Source organism: Zea mays, chromosome 7, assembly GCF_902167145.1.
Source record: "Zea mays cultivar B73 chromosome 7, Zm-B73-REFERENCE-NAM-5.0, whole genome shotgun sequence".
Lineage (NCBI taxonomy): Eukaryota > Viridiplantae > Streptophyta > Magnoliopsida > Poales > Poaceae > Zea > Zea mays.
In genome coordinates, this window is record NC_050102.1 from 34,005,336 (window position 1) to 34,023,536 (window position 18,201).

The 18,201-nt window shown below is 47.5% G+C and overlaps 1 protein-coding gene and 1 non-coding gene across 3 annotated transcripts; one reads left to right on the forward strand and one right to left on the reverse strand.

The window, feature by feature from the left end:
• The first annotated feature begins 11,368 nt into the window (after positions 1-11,368).
• LOC100278270 (uncharacterized) lies at positions 11,369-13,407 on the forward strand. Of its 2 annotated transcripts, XM_008653048.4 has the most exons (4): positions 11,369-11,597; positions 11,874-11,949; positions 12,369-12,526; positions 12,637-13,267. In XM_008653048.4, exons 2-4 carry the CDS (start codon positions 11,875-11,877, stop codon positions 12,731-12,733), a joined length of 330 nt encoding a protein of 109 aa, XP_008651270.1. In that variant the 5' UTR covers positions 11,369-11,597; position 11,874; the 3' UTR covers positions 12,734-13,267. The 2 variants fall into 2 exon arrangements, with proteins under 2 accessions (XP_008651270.1, NP_001145072.1); NM_001151600.2 differs by having other exon boundaries at positions 11,505-11,949; positions 12,637-13,407.
• A 2,578-nt stretch (positions 13,408-15,985) lies between these two features.
• Positions 15,986-16,057, reverse strand: TRNAK-UUU (transfer RNA lysine (anticodon UUU)). Its single transcript has one exon. It is a non-coding gene; the product is annotated as a tRNA-Lys (tRNA).
• Positions 16,058-18,201: the final 2,144 nt, after the last annotated feature.

Sequence of the window (18,201 nt, forward strand, 5' to 3'; positions counted from 1 at the left end):
TCTTAGTGCTCGAAAACGAGAAAAAAACATGGCTCCGCGCCAAAAATACATACATGTTCAGGCCCCGACAGCCACAATGAACAAAAGACCGGCATTCAAGGTGCCATTACAAACGGAACTCCGGTTCCGTCCCCGCGGGTATGAACAACCTCCACACCGGGGAGCCTGCGGGGCGACGAGTTCCAGGCGACTCGCCAGCGACCTCTGTAGCAGCAGCCATGGTCCCAGGACGGACGCGGCCACCGGAAGGCTCTCGTTCACGTTCCCGCTCAAGGGACGCGAACCAGCCATCAAAGCCAAAGAGCGGGCCGCTCCAAAGCGCACCGGCAGGTCCTCGCTCCCGTCCTCGCCACGAAAGCGAGGAAGAGGGCGGAATGTTGCATCCTAGCTGGGCAGCAACAGTTCACCTTCCCCGGCATGGCTGGAGGACGCCTCCTCCGCAGAGCTGGAGGATGGTTTCCACCACCAGAAGCTGGAAGAGGAGGTGGCCAGCCGGCCCGCGCGGGAGGTAGAGCCCCGGCTCGCCTCGCTCTCCGCCCCAGCAAGGATGATGAACATCCTTGAAGCTGAGGGCGGGACCAAGATCACAGCCCGGCTTGCCTCTCCCCATCTAGGGGCTGGTGGTCACCGTCTTGGGTGACCGCCGGCGGAGGGGTGCAGCCGGGCTGCATGATGAAAATCCTTGAAGCCAAACGATGGCTGAAAGGTACCAACTCTCGCGGAGTTGCGTTCCTCCAACGACAAGGCGAAAGGACTGCGGGCATCCCCCATCCGGGGGCTCGGAAGGTGGAAAGACACGATGCATAAGGGAGTGCGAAGACATGGTCGCCTTTCAAGGGGGTCACCCTCCTTTTAAAGGCGACTCACCCTACTTGCGTCCCCAGCCGTCGTGGGCTGAGTCTTCTCCAACACGCTCCAAGGTCCTCCCCCTACGGCGCGGGGGCTGGGTCCCATGCGTCATGCAAGCTGGCCCAGGGCAGAAGAAGCCAAACCGCCGCGCGCGGTGCATGCAACCGTCCAACGGTTACAAGCATCCCTCCACTTTCGCCCAGACCAGCGGGTGAAAGGGCAGGCAGCCATGCAGGCGGCATGCAACCGCACCAAGTGGGCGCACTTCTCCGACTTCCAACACGCCCAGCATGGAGGCCCAGGCCCACGCGTCATGCAACCGGCGCGCCGGATGCTACGTGCGAGCAACCGCACCGCCACTCGCGCCACTGCCACGCCTCCTCGACTGCGGAACCAGTACCGCGACTCGAGGCAACCCTACGCACGACCCAGCAGCGCCAGCCTGGCGCGATGGTCAATACGGCCAAAAATGGGCCGGCAGTAATGGCGGTGGCAGGCGGGCAGGAGCAGCGGTCACGTCGTCAGCCAAGCTTACGTCCCATCCGGGGGCAGCGAGAGAACCCTCTCTCACGGCGTGAAGACGACGCGCCCGTGTTCCATTCCTCGAACGGCTCACGCACCGCAACGGCTGCCCCGCGAACCGCCCGCTTCGTCGCATTAACTCCGCGGCGCGACAGGCGGCGCCCCTGGCAGGAGAAGCAAGCGACGCTTCACCTTCGCCATAATGACCGCGTCAAAAAAGGTACGCCGCGTCGTTCGATTTTCGTATCCTTTTCCTTTTCCTCTTTCTCTCTCTTACAACAGGGACCGGGAAAGGGGGATACCCCAAAAAGGATCCTTCTCCGTGAAGGAACCAGGCTCCGAGCCTCCCTACTGATCAGAGGTTCGAAGGCTGGCCCCTCGGAGGGGTTCAACAGCTGCCTCAGAGCGCGTGGGCTCCACACCCACTACTGGTCAGAGGTTCGAAGGCCGGCCCCTCGGAAGGGTTCAACGACCGCCTCAAGCTACTCGGGCTCCACGCCCACTACTGATCAGGGGTTCGTAGGCTGGCCCTCGAAGGGTTCACAGCCGCCTCAGACACAGAGCGAGGGATGACCATGGGTACGTTCGATACATAACCAAGGCTCGGGCTGCGCTTCCGAGGTACCCTAGGACATTTCCGAGACCAGCGGGAACGATCTTGTAACGGAATCCCATCAGAGGGAGGCATCGAGCCCTCGGACCCCGTCGACAGGGGACCGGGTCCGGCAGATCACCCGCAGGTACTTTTGGGCGCGCCTCTGGGCCTCTAGCCGACCCCTAGCGAATGGGGCACGGACGTCCGCTCGGATTACCCGCCAGCAGCTCACCGGAGACACCATGTTCGGCGCCCTCCGAGGGCAACATGGCGCTTTCCCCCCCTCCTCCTTGCGGAAAGGCGACGCAGGGGCGTATGTAAAAAAGTCGAGTATGTCCCTGACCGTCCTCTCGCCCTGTGCAGAGGCTCGGGGGCTGCTCTCGCAAACCCGGCTCCGGCCAAACCGTTGACAGCGTCAACATACCAGCCCGAGAACTTGGGACCCGACCGTGCACCCGGGCTACGGCCAACTCGCATGAGGGAACGACCAGACCAGCCAAAGCATTGCGCAAGGCATTAAGACCTCGGAGGAGTCAAACCACTCCTCCGAGGCCTCGGGGGCTACACCCGGCGGGTACGCTCGCGCGCACCCACCGGAACGTAATGCAACCGAGAAAGGTTGGTCCCCTTGCAAAAACAAGTGCGACAAAAGCCTCCAAGCGAGTGTTAACACTCCCTTCGAGGCTCGGGGGCTACTGTCGGGGACCATAATTAGGGGTACCCTCAAGGCTCCTAATTCTCAGCTGGTAACCCCCATCAGCACAAAGCTGCAAAGGCCTGATGGGTGCGACTAAGTCAGGGATCGGTCCATTCGAGGGACCCGATCACGCCTCGCCCGAGCCCAGCCTCGGGCAAGGGTAGCCGACCCCGGAGGATCTCCGTCTCGCCCGAGGCCTCCCTCCAGCGACGAGCATACTTCCGGCTCGCCCGAGGCCCAGTCTTCGCCAAGAAGCAACCCTGGCCAAGTCGCCATGCCAACCGACCAAATCGCAGGGGCATTTAATGCAAAGGTGGCCTGACACCTTTATCCTGACGCACGTCCTCCAGTCGACAGAGCCGAGGTGACCGCAGTCACTTCGCCGCTCCACTGACCGGCCTGACAGAAGGACAGTGCCGCCTGCGCCGCTCCGACTGCTGCGCCACTCGACAGAGTGAGGCTGACAGGCAGTCAGGCCCGGCCTCAGGCACCATAGGAAACTCCGCTCCGCCCGACCCAGGGCTCGGACTCGGGCTCAGCCTCAGAAGACGGCGAACTCCGCTCCGCCCAACCCAGGGCTCGGACTCGGGCTAAGCCCGGAAGACGGCAAACTCCGCTCCGCCCGACCCAGGGCTCGGACTCAGGCTAAGCCCTGGAAGACGGCGAACTCTGCTCCGCCCGACCCAGGGCTCGGACTCGGGCTCAGCCCCGGAAGACGACGAACTCCGCTTCGCCCGACCCCAGGGCTCGGACTCAGCCCTGGCCTCAGCCGACGGTCTCCGCCTCGCCCGACCCAGGGGCTCGGACTCGACCTCGGCCACGGAAGACAGACTCGACCTCGACCTCGGAGGAGCCTCCACATCGCCCAACCTAGGGCGCGGACCGACCACGTCAACAGGAGGCGCCATCATTACCCTACCCCAAGCTGACTTAGGCTACGGGGAACAAGACCGGCATCCCATCTGGCTCGCTCCGCTAGATAGGCAATGATGGCGCCCCGCACGCTCTGTGACGACGGTGTCTCTCAGCCCCCTTACAGAAGCAAGAGGACGTCAGCAAGGACTCGACAGCTCCAACAGTTGTCCTTCCGCCAGGCTCCAGCGCTCCTCCGACGGCCACGACACCACACGAACCGGGTGCCAAAACCTCTCTGGCTGCCACGATGGCATGTACTTAGGGCGCTAGCTCTCCTCCGCTAGACACGTTAGCACTCTGCTACATCCCCATTGTACACCTGGATCCTCTCCTTACGCCTATAAAAGGAAGGACCAGGGCCCTCTTACAGAGGGTTGGCCGCGCGGGGACGAGGACGGGACAGGCGCTCGCGTGAGGCCGCTCGCTCCCTCTCTCGCATGGACGCTTGTATCCCCCTACTGCAAGCGCACCCGACCTGGGCACGGGACGAACACGAAGGCCGCGGGATTTCCACCTCTCTCACGCCCGTCTCCGACCGCCTTTTCCCCCCTTCGCGCTCAGCCTCGCGCCGACCCATCTGGGCTGGGGCACGCGGCGACATTTCACTCGTCGGCCCAGGGACCCCCCGGTCTCGAAACGCCGACAAGCATTGTGTATGTATTCATAAATTCACATGCTTATCGGCCAGTGATGATGGATGTCTAGTGGAACAGATTTTTTGGTCTTGTCGTACTTTCCACCTTTAATCTTATAGAACCTAAATGCTCTGTGATCTCAAGTAGAATCTCCATGTTATTTCAAAATTCTCAACGATATAAGTATGCATGCATGCATGCATGCATAGAAAAGACTTACTGCTCTAAGATACTAAGGAATTTTGCATAGGTTGAAGGGTCATAGTTCAAGGAGTCGAGCACCATCACCTTTCCAGCCTTAGAATAAATGAGGAAGCATATCCAGTGGTCCCTGTACGAATCAAATTAATTTGTGATGCATGTGTATTGGAATTATTATTTTTTTTATGCAAAATCACACTTACTTAAAGTTGTACAGGGCCATTATAGCTTCCCTGTCTTAAAATTTAAGCATTGCATTTGCTATGTAGGTGACGTATCTTGCTTCAAAATCATTCTTCATAGTATTTGTGCAATGCTCAACTTCTTTGTCTGTCTTTCCCTTTAACTCTTCATTGTCTTTGTCGATTCTGAAAGTGTGGCTTTCCTCACATATCAGTATTGGATTCAGATACCCAATCCTTTTACCGGCATTAGCATCGGGCTTGGTACCGTACAGGATCTCTTATTGGTCATGTTGCATTCTACAAGTCACACGTGCGTGTGTCAGATATTGAAAATTAATAACACATAGATGTGGAAATATGAGCGACACTTATAGTGCAAACAGAGTCACAAGTTGCACGTCGAGTTTCTGAAGGTTCATCATTAACCACATATCCTCGAATGCAAGAAAGGCCTTTTGGTCCGAACCAATAAAAGCATGGTCTGGTATATGCACACTAAAGGCGTCAATGCCAACTGATCATGCACGCATGTACCAGTCATGCAACCTTTTAATACCAGCAGGGACCTTCCTCAGTTTCTCAAGAGTTAGTAGAGGTCTGGCCGACACATAATGTTTAGGCACATTTTTATAATCTGCCTTAGTTGGGATCTTTATCTTTGCGGTCATTGTCTTAGCCTTTTCTGCAGACTCCTTGTGCTCGGCCAAATCAACAGTACTTGACGTGAGGTCCTATCCAATCCCTTTCAAAAATCGAGTTGTGCCAGCAGTAGTAGCTTTACTCTTCTTTTTCTCGAATGTGGACACCAATTTTGGTAGAGGAAATTTAGATTTCTTTGATTGTCGTGAATCCCTTGATGACTGTGGCGGAGACGGTGGATTAGAAAGAGGATGAGGAGCAACATGGGAACATTGTGGAGGTGATGATGGATGTAAAGGTACTAAAGTTTGAGGAGGCAGAGATGGTTGGGGATGAGATGACGACGGCGTTGGTGGATCAACCAATTTGACATCCCTTCGAGGCCAAAGGATGAAATTTTTGATGGCTTGTCCAAGTGTCTCGATTCCTTCGGGCCCAGGGATGTCTAGCATGTCGTCCTCAGATCCTTGGACGACCATCGTCACTTCTACCCTGCAATAATCATCTGGTATGTCGCTTACATGAAACTTACGTCCTGGGATCGCAATGCCTGTTCCTATTTTCTTCGTGTGATTATTGTTAATACCATATCTTATAACCAGTGTGTACGTCACTGGCCTTGTTATGTCATCAACTGGATAACGGACCTTATTTCCCGTTGACGCGACAGAGCTTGGGACGGTTGTACAATCGGTTCAAGCCGGCGGTTGAGCTGCTGGAATTATTTGCAGCTGTGGAGTGGTCATCTATTGAACAGACATCGCACTTACCAACTGCTGCATCAATTCTGGTGGAGGATTTGATAGTATTTGAGACATCAGTGTATATGATATTTCCACTGGCGGTGTACTTTATACAGCCGCCAGTGTATATACATCTTTTACACTGACGGTGTACTTTATACAGTCGCCAGTGTATATACATCCTTTACACTGACGGTGTACTTTATACAGCCGCCAGTGTATAAGATATTTCCACTGGTGGTGTACTTTATATAGCCGTCAGTGTGTATACATCCTTTACACTGACGGTGTACTTTATACAGCCACCAGTGTATATGATATTTCCACTAGCGGTGTACTTTATACAGCCTTCAGTGTATATACATCCTTTACACTGACGATTCAGTTAAGTGAACCGCCAGTGTATATTATATTTCCACTGGCGGTTTACTTAATAAAGCCACCAGTGTAAATACATCCTTTACACTGACGGTTATGTTAAGTGAACCGCCAATGTATATATATTTACACTGCCGGTTCGTTAAGGCGGGCCCACCTGTTTTTTCACTGGCGTCCTGTAACTGAAACCACCAGTATAAATTTCTGTGTGCCGCCACCTTAGAGCTCTTTTCTACTAGTGTTGAACACAATGTCAGGGATCTCCCTCTGTCAAAGAATTAGTACAGGACAAAAACAAGAAAGAAGATGGTTTGGTGCACGGTTCGCCAAAATGGCTGCTCTCGGGAATTTCAGCCTACGTCGACTATAATTCATTGGAGCGTCCGCGCGGAGCGCCGGACAGTCCGGTGTGCAAGCTAGCCACGTCGGCCAAAGGCCGACGGTCACCTAGAGCACCGAACAGTCCGGTGCCACCCACCAGTAGGGATGTAATCGGATCGAATACGGACGGATATCACTGAAATTATATTTGTTTTCATATTTTTATTCGGATTCGAATTCGAATACGGATAACTTCGGATACGAATACGAATACGGATGTTCTCGAATACAAATACGGATAGGTGTGTATCAAATACGGAACTAGTCGGACACGGATATTGTCGGTAACGAATTTTTTGTCGGATGTCGTGTAAGACATCATTCCACACATATCATGGTTGTAATCATGTATCCACTCCTTGAGTCCAAACATTTTTTAGTATTATATGTGTACATATGTCACGTTTTTTTGTAAAAATCATGAATTTTTAGCCTATGTGCGTGTTATTAATTTATTTTGTATAAAATCATCAAATGCAAATAAGTTACCAAAACTAATAAACATTCTATAAGAATATAACCTCAAGTCTCCACATGAAAATGATAAAGTGAACTTGGATAATTAGAGTGATTTCACGTGTAATTCACACAACAAGTGAAAGTGAAATGAAATAAACACTATCATATTATGGATTTTATGGTCCAAATATTTTGGAGGATTATATGTGGATATATGATATGCCTCCATAAATTTTCATGAATTTTTGAGGCTATTTGTGTATTATTAATTTCTTTCTACAAAAAATCAACAAAATGCACACAGCTATCCGGATAAGATATCCGGATATCCGAGAAGATTTATCCGAGAAAGTATCCGGATATTCGATATCCGACGGATATCAGACATATTGTATTCGAATTCGATATCCGAACAAAATATCCGTATCCGTATCCGTTATCCGAAAAAAAGTCCGAATATCCGAAAATTCCATCCGAACCAGTGTTCACCATCTTCGAATCCGGATCCGGACGGATATTTTCCGAACCATATTACATCCCTACCCACCAGACGGTCTGGTGCCCCCTAGAACTAGAAACCAGTCAATCACGCGATTCTCTGTCGGTACAGTCTTCACTGTCCGGTGTGCACGAACAGAAGGCAACCAAAGCCTACCAAATAGAGCTCCAACGACTCCTATGTCCCTTGGGGCTATAAAAGGGACCCCTAGGCGCATGGAGCACTACACCAAGCATCCGGTCTTTGGGTCCTCCTCATGTTCGTCGGTCCTTCTGGGCATCTCCTCGTCTGGGGTCTGTCGTGTATCCGAGAGAAAGGGGGCTCTTATGTCCGGGGGCCGACCTCCTCCTTTTATAGACCAAGGAGGGGACGGCCAGTGGTCTGCGCACTCAGGCCTAGTCATGATAGGTCATGAGTGCACCGCCTGGCGGGGGATGTGTGGGCTATAAATGTGCCACAATTGGAGGGGCTGGTAGGTCATTAGTGCTTTGCGTCCCAAGAGGTTCGTAGGTCATGAGTGGAAGGCGGACCGGTGCCTTCGCTTTGGCTCAGCGCCATGCACAGTTAATGCGGCCGGTTATTTATGATTGGTCGGTCTCTGTTGGATCAAGGACACCGGCTAGAGGGGGTGATTAGACAGTTTTGACTAAAATCGACAACACTAGAGAAATTTAATCGAATACGATAAGAGATATAAATTCTCTAGCTAATACAAGTAAGCAACTAAAGGGAAACAACAATAACAAAGCTAGAAATGAATGACAATTCAATAATCACTATCTACCAGCAATGAAATTAACAAGAGGGGAAAAGAGACACCAGATTTTCCCCCGTGGTATCGACGATTTACCGATCACCCCTAATCCACGTTGAGGTGGACTCCAAGCTCTCACTTGCTCCTGTATCAAGACACGACTTGATCTTTGAGCCAAGTGGAGAAGGAATCACTCGTTACCTCGGTTCCACTAGTGTCGCCTTTGTCGCTCCGACGAGATAGGCGTGAACGCCTCACAATCACAACCGCAACTTTGCCACAACCTTCACGGAGAGCTCGACAGAAGCACTACAAAGCCGTCTAGGAGGCGGCAACCTCCAAGAGTAACAAGTCGATGATGCTTGTCGGTGTATCACTTAGTGCCTCAAGAATCACCAATTGATGCAAATGCACTAGAAGCTCTCAATCTCTCACTAAAATGCAATCTCAAGCAAAGCGTGTGATGGAGTTAGTTGGAGGATCACAAATGTGCTCAATGTGTGCTAGGAATGGCTAAGAGAGCTCACACACGAGCTCCACCTCTATTTATAGTTCCCCAACCTTTACTAGTCGTTATGTGCAAGTAGCACATCTTCTACGCACATGCGAACGGTCCGCGCCATATGGCCGGACGGTCCATAGCACAAGTAACGGTTATATTATCCGTTTGAAACCTGTCAGAGTTGTCAGAAAAAGGTTGGCTCAGATGGTTCGAGACCTGGCGACATGAGCTGCCTGAGCTCTGACCAAGTTATATTAAAATGGGTGGACTGTCCACCCTCCAAAGCCGGACGGTCCGCCACTTGTAGTTAGTACTGTCAAGGCTCAAACACCCGACAGTCTGCAATACAAACGCCTGAAAACACACAGTCCCTGCCCAAACCCATTTTGGTACCTATAGACGATCCACCGTACATGGTCGAACGGTCCGCACAAACACACAGGGACATGTGTAAACTTAGACCCTTTATAGTCAGGATTGTGGACGTTACCTAACTCCTCCAGCTGACCAGTGGTCCCAAATATCAGGGTCCCTTCCCTAGTGTGCTAGTTGATCGTTGGGCTCTAGGGACCGGGGATCGGATCCCCCACAACATGTGGTCCACTTGGATAGTTCAAGTTTTAATGTCCACGATCTCTATTGGGATGAGGGTCGAACTAGACCTCGATCACTCTTAACGACTGACAACTAGCTACAAACCCAACTTAATCATAGATGCAGGAGTCGAAGGAGCCCTCGCCTCTAGGACGACGTGATCACCAAAGGCAAACGCAAGTAAGCGAGGCTGCATTGGCACAAAGGCTTGACCACCGAGGCTTGATCCAGGAAGCACGAAGGATAACGACCCCCCTCGTGGTGAGGTCTAAGCGTTGCCCAGGCCTATGCATAGAGGCCTTCATAGGGGTCGAAGAGAATACCACCGGTCGAAGACTATCAGGACGAAGGCGTACAAGACTTGGAGATACGAAGAGTTGTCCTCTACTATGAACTGGCCACGTGGTCCCACCTGCTACCCCCCTACGTGGTACAACATTCGGTGTATGTAGGTCTAGAGGGTTACTGTTCCGTAATTATCCTATTGTACAATAGATTCCGAGAATGTGGTAGGTAACCGAAGCTATGCGCGTACTTTGGGCTCAGATTCCTTGGTTACGCTATAAATACCCCCGTCCAGACCCTAGATAGGACACGCTTGACAAGGCATCTCAGCTATCTAGCTCCCAGTTTCGTCGTGCGCCATTTGTCTCACTTTCTTCCATTTCTTCCAAGTGTTTGGGCCCACTTGTCTAGTCCCAACACTCTCTCAAGATATAGATTTCTTCTCTTCCCTCTTAACTCTCTTCAAAAATACTAACTTGACATGTATTAAATGATTATGTTACCACTTACCATAGATTAAGAATAGCCTAACATGAAATACACTATTACACAGAACTCAAAGCATCCAGCGTATATTAAATATGTAAATTATCTATTATACTGGTAAAAGGATGTTAGAAATAAAAAAGAAATAAAACTAAAAGATAGTATGAGTATAGATTTTTATTTGGTGTCCATTTAGTCATTACTAGTCGGTTGCCTGTGCGTTGCGACGGCTTACAATAATACCCATGTAAATTATTCACCAAAAAGATTTAAAGATTTTTTATTTATTATCTCCACTCTCAGTATAATATTTTTTGATTTGGCTAGCTGATGTTATTATTTACTCCATTCAATATGTCTTGGTACAACACGACCAATGAAGTGAGCGATTAAAATAGAGTTCACAACGACTGACTGAACGAATAGAGATTATAAAATGACATAATTCCACCATACAAAGACCAAATAAGAGAAAGTTTGTGAGCTCAAGTTTCTAAAATAAGTCACATGAACTCAAACTTATAAAAAAGATAGATCAAAATATGGAGTGATTGCTAAAGTCAGGCATCAATAAAAACTGGTTGTGCTCCATATAAAATATGCTACTTCGTAGCAATTACTAACGTTTAAAACCAACAAATAACCTTTCATTTTACTATTAGTGTGACAAATCATTGTTGCTCCATACAATTTAGCAACCTGAAACACCATGGAGTTCATTGCACCAATGTGATCTCAGAAACGACCTAATGCTTGCAAGAGCCAAGAACGCTGTGCCGTGCTTAGGTTGTAGCCTCGGCCCGTAGTGCTGGTCCGGCCCGACACGATTATATATTTTTTTATTTTACAAAAAACGTATATACATATATATAATTTATATTCAATATTAAAAATATATAAGCATGACATTCTACTGGTTAGACAACTTTACCTAGTGTCTCCTGCCCTTCTTTCATCAAAGGTGTTGACATGACGTGCCTAGGCCAGAGTTATGGCCCGTGGGGCGTCTGATCCGTGCCGGGCCGCCGTTTGGCCGCGTGCATCGGGTTAATTGAAATAGCGGTGACGATTTATTTGTAAAATAATGACGCGGTGCCACGGTTGAAACTGGTAAGTATAGTAAAGAATTCCGTTTCTTCGCCCTAACCTTTTCACTGCTCCAGCGAAGGCCGCCGCCCTCAGCAACGGCATCAGCGTCTTCCCCTCCCTCGTCTCGTCAATCCCCTCGCGCCCTCTCCTCCGGTCCTCCGCACACGGCACACCGTCCGGTGACCCTGCGTGCGTGCCTCCCTCTCTCCTTCCGCCTCCGGTACCGGCCCCAGCGGCTGCGCTGCGCGCCGCGCGCGGGCTGCTGGCAGCGGGAGCGAGCAGCTGCTGCTCCACAAGGCGGTCGCGCCGCTTTGGGAGCGCCTGTGCTCCAAAGCGAAGCTTTACCCGTCTGCTTAGCGCTGATGCGTGCGCTTAGTGCCACTTTTTTGGAACCCTGGGTTGAGCATGGAGCATTTACCTGATTTTGTTACCAATTTCTGCTAGTAATAGTTATTTTGGACACAGAATGGAAGGGCGCCGCTCAAATGAAGTATCATCTGCCGAAGCTGTCTTGGTGGGAGCATTGTCGTCTGGTGTCAATGTAAGGACGTTCATTTTGATGGCATAATTCCTGCAGCATATTCCTTATTGATGTCAATTCAGCTTTAGTCATGTTTGTTTTGAGTGCAATGTAGTGTGTTTTGTTGTACATCATGTCATTATACTGACCGTCTGTTTGGTTCCATGGGACTAAACTTTAATCCCTCCCTTTTAGTCTGTTTTAGTCCCTAAATTACTTAAAATATGGGGACTAAAATGGAATAAATCATATTTCCTCCCCTCTTTAGTCCTATTTTTTTTAGTAATTTAGGGACTAAAAAAGAGGGACTAAAGTTTAGTCTCTTGGAACCAAACATGCCCTGAGCCTCATTTTCAACCTTAGTCTTGCCTCTGCATGATTTTGGCACTACACGCGTTGATGAGAAAGGAAAGTTTAATTCATGCTACTTTATTGTGTAGGCTCCCACGTGGTTTGTGCTCAAGATTACGTTTTTGCTCCTTGCATTGTGTTTTACGGCTATGCTTGCTCTAGCATTTTCGTCGAAGAACTTTGTAATCGTTGCACATGTTCTTCTGCTGGTGACTATTGGAACCGTGCTATTTGTGCTGCTTAACAGGTCAGTCTGTGTCTGTCTATCTATCTATCTACCCGTTTGGATCCGCCCAGTGAATGCCTTCACTCTTGTTTGACGAATGATCAATTAAAGGTGCCATTTCTGTACTGTAGGTTTCTGGCTGAAGTTGGGCTCGTGCCTGTTGAACAGCAGATGAAGGAGATGGGCATCCACAAAACAGAAGCCACAGATGAAGACAAGAGAAATTAATCAGTGACACCTTTTTTTTTTGATATGGAAAGCAGTTTAACATTCAATGGACAGAGTGACATTATCTCTCATGATAGAATCAGCACTCACTTCAGAGACATGAAGTTCAGACACCACAATTTTGCACAGATGACCATACATCTTTGTACGTACTTCCAAATGGAAACCCAGGTCGAAATCTGTAGTGAAAAGGGATGTAGCTGCAAGCAGAGCACATCAAGCCTGCTTTCCCTCTTCCTTGGGCTTGCTCTTTTTTTTTTACTTGGTGTAGCAGAAGCATGAGCACCAGGGAAACTGAAACAAGAACTCCATTGCCAGAGAAATCACCAATACTTTTGTTTGGAGAAGTGTGCCCAAGGGATTTGCATGCAATGTAACCCTTACATATACGACATGGATGCCGTTTATCAGTGGACATTAGGATTTATGGTCTTTGTGCAATATATATGGTCGTGTCAGACTATCGTTCCTTTCATTTATTCTTTATTAACCCTCATAAACCTGATTGTGAGAAGTCATGATGGCTTTTGATTCTTTGAAGGTCGATTGAAATGTTGGAAAAGCCTTCCGGATGGAAAGCATATGTTCTTTAGCTGCCGATGGGTAACCTTTTGGTCGTTCAGGTTCAGTGCATACGAATGTCTCATTGTTTCAACTCTTTTCTCTTACGTTTGCATTGTCAGGTGTTTGCTTGCTAAAAGCGCCGCACTAGAATCGTGTAAAATTGTACAACTTTTCAGGTCTACACGAGTTAAAAGCGCCGCATTGCCGTTAGCTGGTTCTCACTCTTGCTCTCTCCGTTTGTGCTACACCCCTTGTCTTCTTTGCTGGATTACTTCCTCAGATAATTTGAGGAAGGGGAGGAACAGTGCTGTCGACAGCTGATTAGGTTAATGGGAGAGAGAGAGACCACGTTGAATTCGTGCCCTCCATGTGCTTCGCCATCCAGCAGATCTGTTCACCTCATGTGCACATCATCCCTGTCGCCTCCACGCATGCCATGTTTGACAAACATGGCATCGGCTAAGCAATAGGATTGTGGCTACAGGAAAACAAGATTAGGGATACTACTTGCAGTCATGTAAGGCCATCGAACACAGCTGTTTTTTCTTTGTCAGACTGCATACAATGCGATTAGCTACATTGTGCTGTTCATATTGCAACAACAATGCAATCCACTTTAACAGGATGTATAAGCACTCATTCACTTTCCATAAAACCACTACTCAGTTGATAGCTTGGATAGCGCATACTACTCAGTTGAGACCTCTAGAAGCACCAGCAACGTAGTAGTAGGGTCCGAAAGGGCAATATCAACGAAAAGAGTGGCAGGAGAAGGACAAAGTTGATATAGAGAGACGGTAAAAGGAGACTTGAAAGAATGAAATATATCTAAATATTTTAGATTCGAATAGGAGTGCATCTATACATGTGTCTGAACCATGACTTCAGTTTGGATTTCAACTTTAACTCGCCCCAACTTATTTGGGACTAAAATACTTTGTTGCTCTTGTATTACACATGAATATTGACAAGTCCCAATGTCCACCGTCTTCACCACAGATACATTGACTATCTGTGTCAGCCAGCTATGTAGTTCAGACCATTTTATCCTAATCAGGATGAGATGTTATAATTTATACCACTGAGTATTGGCCTTTTGTGTTCTGGACAGATGCACTGAGAGTATCACAAACAGTTATTATGTGATATTCTGAAGCCTACTAATATGGTATCAGAAACTAATGGTGTGTTTGGTTGGGGAGTGAAGAAAAATGAAGCAGCTTCATTCTAGTTTTTTGGATGTTTGGTTCCCAATAAAAGGGGAGTAGAGTGGCTCTTGTAGTCTCCATAAGAATTTACTATAAATAGTTGGAGTGCTCCCGCTCCACCAAAATGGTCGGATGGGGCGCTCTCTCGAATGTGAGCGCTCTCCTCCCTCTTCTCCCCTCTACACTTATATGGCTCTCTAACCAAACAAAGAACAGAGCAGCTCCGCTCTATTCTACTCTTCAACAAAACAAAAAATAAGGTTGGTTTGTTCTGCTTGTCAAACGGAGAATAGAACGGCTTTATTTTTAAAAAAAAAAACTAGAATGAAACTGCTCCATTCTAATCGACTATCCAACCAAACGCATCGTAAACTTTTTTGCATAATGTCATCAATACTCCCCACATGAGCATAATCCATTCTTGAAATGATGAAAGTGCTTTATGTCTGTAACAATAATCTCTTGTTCAGTATGTTTTCTAATAATGTATATTGCAGGGTGGCATCTAAATAAACTAGCTATCTAATTTTATAAAAGTTGAGTGGCATTATACAGTTAATCCTACAAATGGGTTTTACCTTTCAACTCAACCGAGCTTTACCTTGGAGGCATTTCTGTTCTTCTCGTTTTAACCAGAACTCTCATCCTTTCCACATCCCAGCTTCTGCGTATATATTTGACAAGAAAATATAATACCCAAACATAGTTGCACCAACGGGAGCTCCCCACAAAGCATCATCAGGTTTGACTTTCGTTTATTTAATAAGGCCATAATCTTCATCAAGAGTTCAAGACGACCAGCAGGCCAAAAAGATCCACCATGCATCCATAGTGCTCGACACCATTTTCAATTCCAAACTCAGTTTTCATGGTGTTATACCAATAACAGCCCTCATTCAAAATCAAAAGACCAGCATGATTGCAAGCAGCTAAAACTGTGATAAAGGTCATGCAGTTTGGCTTTAGCCCTGACTTCCTCATGTCAGCGAAAACACGAAGGGCTTCTTGGCCATGTCCATGGATGATGGATGCCATAGCCAGCAATCACGCCATACCATGAATTCTTTCCCTTGATTTTTCTGAAAGGCTTTCCGTGCCATTTCAACTTTTCCACACTTGTTGTACATATCAACTACAGAAGCCCCAACAACAACATACGTCATTCTTACCACCATTCAAATACATAGTAAGAGGAAAATTTAATCACGTTAAAGTTAAATAGGAAGAATGGCATAGCACCATCATATAATTCGAGAACATGGAAACTGTGAGACGGATGAATAATTGATCTGATGTGTATGTATCTCATCGAATGCTGCCAAAGGGTAGAAGGAAAGATTATATTGATGAATAATTGATCTGATGTGTATGTATCTCATCGAATGCTGCCAAAGGGTAGAAGGAAAGATTATATTATCGAATGCTGCCAAAGGGTAGAAGGAAAGATTATATTATAATAAACCAGGAATGGCAAAAAAAGCGCCGTCCGTGGGGGTCGAACCCACGACCACGTGGTTAAAAGCCACGCGCTCTACCGCTGAGCTAGGACGGCTAATTATACGTAATTGTATAGCAACTTTATATTAACACCAACGTATACAACAGTAAATCGCATCTAATTGTAAAATGGCAAATTTCATCCTATTTTTTCCAACTCCGACTAACTAACTAGTGCGGACAGTTGAATTCAGATGCGATTATTATTCGTTCGTGTTTTTTTTCTGTTGTCCAGTGCCCGGGTGAGTCGAGATCCAGTTTCGCTTACCTACGTGGGTCCAGCCGTCCAGGTGTGTTCGGACTAGGTTGCTTCCTAGGAGAGGCCTATATGGATTCAATTATAACTAGTACAGTGACCATGTTTTGCAACGGTATACAAAATATTCGATAAAATGTTAATACACAATGATTATATAGAAATGAATGTCACATATATTATTATCGAGCTCAATATATCATAAATTCTTTAACAACTAATATACACTGCTATAAAGTATCATTTTACATACGCATAATAAATTCACTCCTACGTGGCAAGAAATTGCATGGCACACGAGCAGCTATAGGCCCTGTTTGGCACAGCTGCTGCTTGTTGAAAAAGCAGCTTATCTGATAAACTGGTAAAAAGCAGCTTCTGCTTGTTGGCTGCTTTTAGTGTATTCTGAGAAGCAGCTGAACTGATAAGCTGCTGCAAAAGCTAACTGTTTGGCAGACCTTCTGCTTAAATTTATGAAGAAGCTGAAAATAAGCTGTGCCAAACAGGGCCATATCCCATAAAAAGCCTAAATGGAGTACATGATATCGCAAGAAATAAACGCTACAAAATTCTCACGGCCAGAACAGTACGTGAACCAACTATTTATAGAGAGCTTGGTGGAAGCAACCCTATGCTTGCTTGACAAAAGTTGTATTCTCATATGTGACATGGTGCAGACAAATAATTCAATCAGAAATATACATCATGGCTCAAAGGAATAAAGTGAGTGAGCTAAAAAACGAAGACACCCTACAAGGGAAATTAATATCATTTTGAACATGTTTGAAATAGGCTCCAGAGCATGGGAGATTTTGAAGAAGAGTCTGTACATCCTAGAAAGCTCCTCAACCTGCAATAATAGAGGGATGCAGTGCATATTCAATATCGTTAGGAAGTCATGCATTGATTAGATAATAATAATAAGGTTTTCAATCCAACCTTATCATCACGAAGCAAAGTAGAACATCCAGAATGCCCCTTCTCTAATAACAGGGTTGTATAATGAGCAAGCAATCTATCTTTGCACTTTCTGTTGAAATCAAGGTTATAACAATGTAAGGGCCATATGGGGAAATTTGTCGAGCACAATTCAAGTAATACATAGTAACATCATGGATTCAAAACTAATATATTTGTTACAGATAAAATATTGATTGAGAAATACTACAAAACTGGAAAAGGAAAGTTTTCAAATACCTCCAATAACTTTTGTTGCTGTTAATATTCAAATAGTGACCAACTCACTCTTTCTCCCGCTTCAAACATTCATCAACCTTTTGAAAGAAGCATCGACCATTAAAAATAGTGAAAGGGAATTAGGCTTACACCTTTTTCCTAATTGATTTTGGTGGTTGAATTACCCAACACAAATTATTGGACTAACTAGTTTGCTCTAGTCTATAAGTTTTACAGGTGCCAAAGGTTCACAACAAGCCAATAAAAAGACCAAAGATGGGTTCAAATAAAGAGAGCAAAAGACATCCCAAAAGGCACCCTGGTCTGGCGCACCGGACTGTCCGGTGCACCAGGGAACTCGAAGCTGAACTTGCCACCTTCGGGAAAATGGGAGGCCGCTCCGCTATAATTCACCGGACTGTCCGGTGAAGCACCGGACAGTGTCCGGTGTTACACCGGACTATCCGGTGTGCCAGCGGAGCAACGACTACTTCGCGCCAACGGTCGACTGCAATGACATTCAATGCGCTACAGTGCGCGCCAGAGTCAGAGCACGCGCAGTTGGCGCACCGGACAGCCCAGAGGCCCCACCAGTCAGAGCTCCAACGGTCGAACCCCAACGGCCTGCTGACGTGGCTGGCGCACCGGACAGTGTCCGGTGGCGCACCAGACTGTCCGGTGTGCCATGCGACAGCAGCCTTCCAACGGCCACTTTTTGGTGGTTGGGGCTATAAATACCCCAACCACCCCACATTCAATGGCATCCA